This window comes from Solanum stenotomum, unplaced genomic scaffold (genome assembly GCF_019186545.1).
Source record: "Solanum stenotomum isolate F172 unplaced genomic scaffold, ASM1918654v1 scaffold32768, whole genome shotgun sequence".
Taxonomy (NCBI): Eukaryota; Viridiplantae; Streptophyta; class Magnoliopsida; order Solanales; family Solanaceae; genus Solanum; species Solanum stenotomum.
In genome coordinates this window covers 62,612-66,580 of record NW_026032120.1, presented here as the reverse complement: position 1 = coordinate 66,580, position 3,969 = coordinate 62,612, and the positions used below count along the sequence as shown (strand labels likewise).

The 3,969-nt window shown below is 32.3% G+C and overlaps 1 protein-coding gene across 1 annotated transcript; it reads left to right on the top strand.

The window, feature by feature from the left end:
• Nucleotides 1-1,110: 1,110 nt before the first annotated feature.
• LOC125852169 (pectinesterase-like) lies at nucleotides 1,111-2,298 on the top strand. The gene is made up of 3 exons (XM_049531895.1): nucleotides 1,111-1,135; nucleotides 1,220-1,543; nucleotides 1,622-2,298. Exons 1-3 carry the CDS (start codon nucleotides 1,111-1,113, stop codon nucleotides 2,296-2,298), a joined length of 1,026 nt encoding a protein of 341 aa, XP_049387852.1.
• The last annotated feature ends 1,671 nt before the right edge of the window (nucleotides 2,299-3,969 follow it).

The following is a 3,969-nucleotide window of genomic DNA, read 5'->3' as shown; positions in this document are numbered from 1 at the left end:
TAAAGAGTTTTTTTTACTATTAATATAAAGAGTGATCATGTAAAAAGATGAAATGGTATGGAGTAAATTAACAAATCGTATTGACATGAGGGGTTAAAAAAGCAACGAGTTCAATTATAAATATAGGATGAAATGAAAGCCACGTTACTACAAGTATAATGGACATAAGTATTAACACACTATCTTTTGGCTTCTTTGATGACTCGAACCTACAACTTTAAGATTGTACGGTGCTTAACATCTAAACAACTCGGCTGAGAAAGGAGAAAGATTACTGAATTGTACTAAAAAAATTCTTAGAGTTTTTTATCCGTGATCAGCTACCTAAAGGTTAATATGACTTTTTGGCACATCTAGCAGTCCTCGTCAGTGACAGAAACAAGTTTTTTTTATTAAGGAATTCAAAATGTAAAAAATTAAATATGAAACAATTACAGGAGGATAAATCGAAGGAGAAAACCAAAGGAAAGACTAATGCTTTAATTTACGCTTTATTGTCATTTATAACATGTAATTCCTTTCCATTTTCCCCTACTCCATCTAGTTTTTCAAAAATTTCTTATGCATTTTAGGTAAAAAATAACTTTGAAGAAAAAAACAAAAAATAATATCTTCTTGATATCTTAAAAAAAGTCACTTATTTTGGAGAATGTTACAAAAGCTAAAATATCATTTAAAAAGAAATGAAGAAAGTACAAGATTGTATCTTCACAAAATGAAAATTTCATAAAAGTCACAAGTTGATTCCCTCCAAATAAGAAAAGATAATAAGAAGAAAGCAATACCATAACTAAGCTAAGAATTAAAATGTTACTACAATTACATATTACCTAGGTAAGTAATTGTACAAATGGTAGAAAAATTCAATTCAATGAAGATGACATTTAGTTGTCCAAAAAGAAGCCTTTAAAAATGACATTTTACAATAAAAACATGTAAGAAAAAGTATACCTTTACTACAATATAAAGGAGAGATATTTTGTTAAGCTTGGAAAATACTACAATATTAATAAAGAGTAGATTTCTTCCACTACCAAGAAGAATTGTTGCATGCTCGTTACATTTAGTGACTCAAAGAATTTCACTTCTTTTCTGTTCATCACCTTTTCGATGGCCATCTCGAATAGTTCTTGCGGTATTCTTCTTTCATATCACTAGATTAATGTAGTTATAACTCTTGTCCATAAACTGATAAGATTTTTAAAAATTTTCAATGCAGGGAATATAATGGCAGTATTTGTTGCTGCAACTATAGTTGTATGTGTTCAAAGCCAACTGATAATGGAAACACCTTATAACGCTATTGTTTCTAAAGATGGGACCGGAAATTTCAACACAATTGTTGGAGCAATATTGGCGGCCCCTGATCACAGTGTGAAGCCATTCTTCATAAAAATCAAGAAAGGCATGTATCAGGAATATATTAGAGTTGATAAAAAGAAGACTAATATAGTCTTGATAGGAGATGGGATGGATACTACGATAATAACAGGTAATAGAAGTTTTATCGACGGAAACAAAACCTATGATACCGCAACCGTTGGTAAGTCCCTCTCTCTAGATATACATGAATTTTATTAATTTTGATGAATTAAATTGTTTCTTCTTATTTAATTTGTAGGGGTTCTTGGTGATGGCTTCACAGCCCAAGACTTAACTTTTAGGAATAATGCCGGACCTATAAAGCATCAGGCAGTGGCATTAAGAGTTGAAGCAGATTTAGCATCTTTTTATAGATGTCGATTCGATGGGTATCAAGACACTTTGTATGTGAAAAGACAACATCAATTCTATCGAGACTGTGAAATCTATGGCACAATAGATTTCATATGCGGTGACGCGGCGGCCCTGTTCCAAAACTGCTTGATTGTAGCACGCGTTCCATTGGCCAAGCAATATAACACAATCACAGCCCAGAAGAGAGAGTTTGAGGACGTTCCAACCGGGATAGTGCTTCAAAATTGCACTATAAATGCTACCCGAGATAATGTCACAACGTATTTAGGTCGGCCATGGGGTATATTTTCTAGGACTGTGATAATGGAAAGTTACATCGGTAACTTGATAGATCCTAGAGGATGGGTTGAATGGATTGAATCGGCAAATAAATCTGTTAGCCGCCGGCCATATTATCTGGAGTACAAGAACAGAGGACCGGGTGCTGTCACAAAGGGACGTGTGACATGGGCATCCGTCACTAGTGATCCAGATATTGCATCAAAATTCACGGTTAGGAACTTTATAAATGGTGACCAGTGGATTCCCGCCAATATCCCTTATTACCTAGATTTATCTTGAACAACAATAAGTTTTATTGTATCCCTAGTAGTTATTATCAGATTATAAAAACAGTACTACTATGTACGTATGTTGTTTTATTTGTCAAATGAATTGATTATCTAATTTTAAAATCGGTCTTCAAGTAATTTATTGTTGCCATTGTCCAACTAATCGACTGACCATTAAATCATAAAAAAGGTACATATTTACAGAAACCTATTGTGTCGGACACCAAATAATGTGGTTAGAATGACTCTTAGGATGACCAAGAGAAACATAACTTAAAAATTATAGTCACATGTACACTTCATTTTAGCAGGAGTTTATTAGTCAAAACAATAGAGTCACGGGCTTAAACAACCAAAACACTTAGAAACCCAAATAAGTAAGGCTTAAATGAAAGCAGAAACTTTCGTCATTTTAAGTAAATATAGCAGAAACGAGAACTGAGGTAAATATAAAACCAAAATAAAGGAATGGGACAATTATTTGGGTTTTAAAGTAAGGGCTGAATGGATTATTATTAGAAAGAAACGAATTCAAGGAACCTGGTTCTTTGAAACTTTAATTAATTTGAAATTGGGAAACAAAATAAATTAGGGATGCTTATAATTAATTTGTAAGCTTCTTAACTTTAACAATTATTTTTGAAATAAAAGTACCAATTATGTCCACGAAGAATGAGATGAAGTCATCATCTTGTACTGTTGTACAAATTACAAGTTTTCTGCTAGAAAATCGGTTCGATCTCAAAGTTTGGTAGTTGAATAATGGAGGAAGAAATTAAGAGTCTGTCGTTGTGCTTTTTATTTATAGATGTTGATGATAAATAAATATAAGAGTCGGTAATCTTTTTGTTACAAAGAATAATAATTGAATTCTAGTCCTGATATTCATGGAATTGTCTTCTAACTGTTTATTCTAATCGTTATTGCTTCACCATTTCATTCCTCTGCCTCTTGGTTGTTAAGCTGCTCCGAAATATTGTTATCTTGTATGGTCTCAACTTCATCTTCTTCAGTGTTTTCCTTTTCAGCATGACCAACAATTTTAATCTTCAATTACTATGTACCAAACATTTTTGAAATCCTCTTCATTATTGAAATCTGTAAACACAGTAAATCGAGTAAAATTCAGGTGAAGATTTTGATTCGTCGAGGTTAGCGAAATTCAATTTAGGGATTTTGATTTGTTCCTTCCGGGGAGGGGATCTAATAATAAGAAAACATGTGCACAAACAGTAAAATAAGACAACTGGTCTTCAACCCATATTCAATTATTTTCGAGCTAAAAGTCTGTTTGGATTGACTTTTCAATTTTAAGCCCATATTCAACCGGTTGCTTCTGCTGCTGTTTTAATTTGTTATGAGTTATGACCACTTTAACCCAATGGATATGCATCAGAAAAATAGAGAATGCAAATTACAGATTTATTTCTGAATTAATTTACCAAACTCAATGTTAGTTCAACAAATAACTCATAAAGTAAAAATAGTCATGACATCATCTTATAAATTTAAATGAAAATGTCAGTTACAAATTAATTGTCGAATTGGTTTACCAAACTCAATGTTAAATCAACAAAATTCATCAAATCTTCACTTTTTGATTTGATTGGGGATGTCCTAATAGGTGGTTCGGTAAATGATTCTTCACAACTGTCTGGACCATTTATAATAGCAGAAGTAG

Bases quoted from the DNA above. Each gene is read 5' to 3' on its own strand.
- LOC125852169 (XM_049531895.1), top strand. From the start codon at position 1,111: ATGGCCATCTCGAATAGTTCTTGCG. The intron at 1,136-1,219 runs GTATTCTTCTTT...TTTTCAATGCAG, and splicing joins CATCTCGAATAGTTCTTGCG to GGAATATAATGGCAGTATTT. The intron at 1,544-1,621 runs GTAAGTCCCTCT...TTTAATTTGTAG, and splicing joins CTATGATACCGCAACCGTTG to GGGTTCTTGGTGATGGCTTC.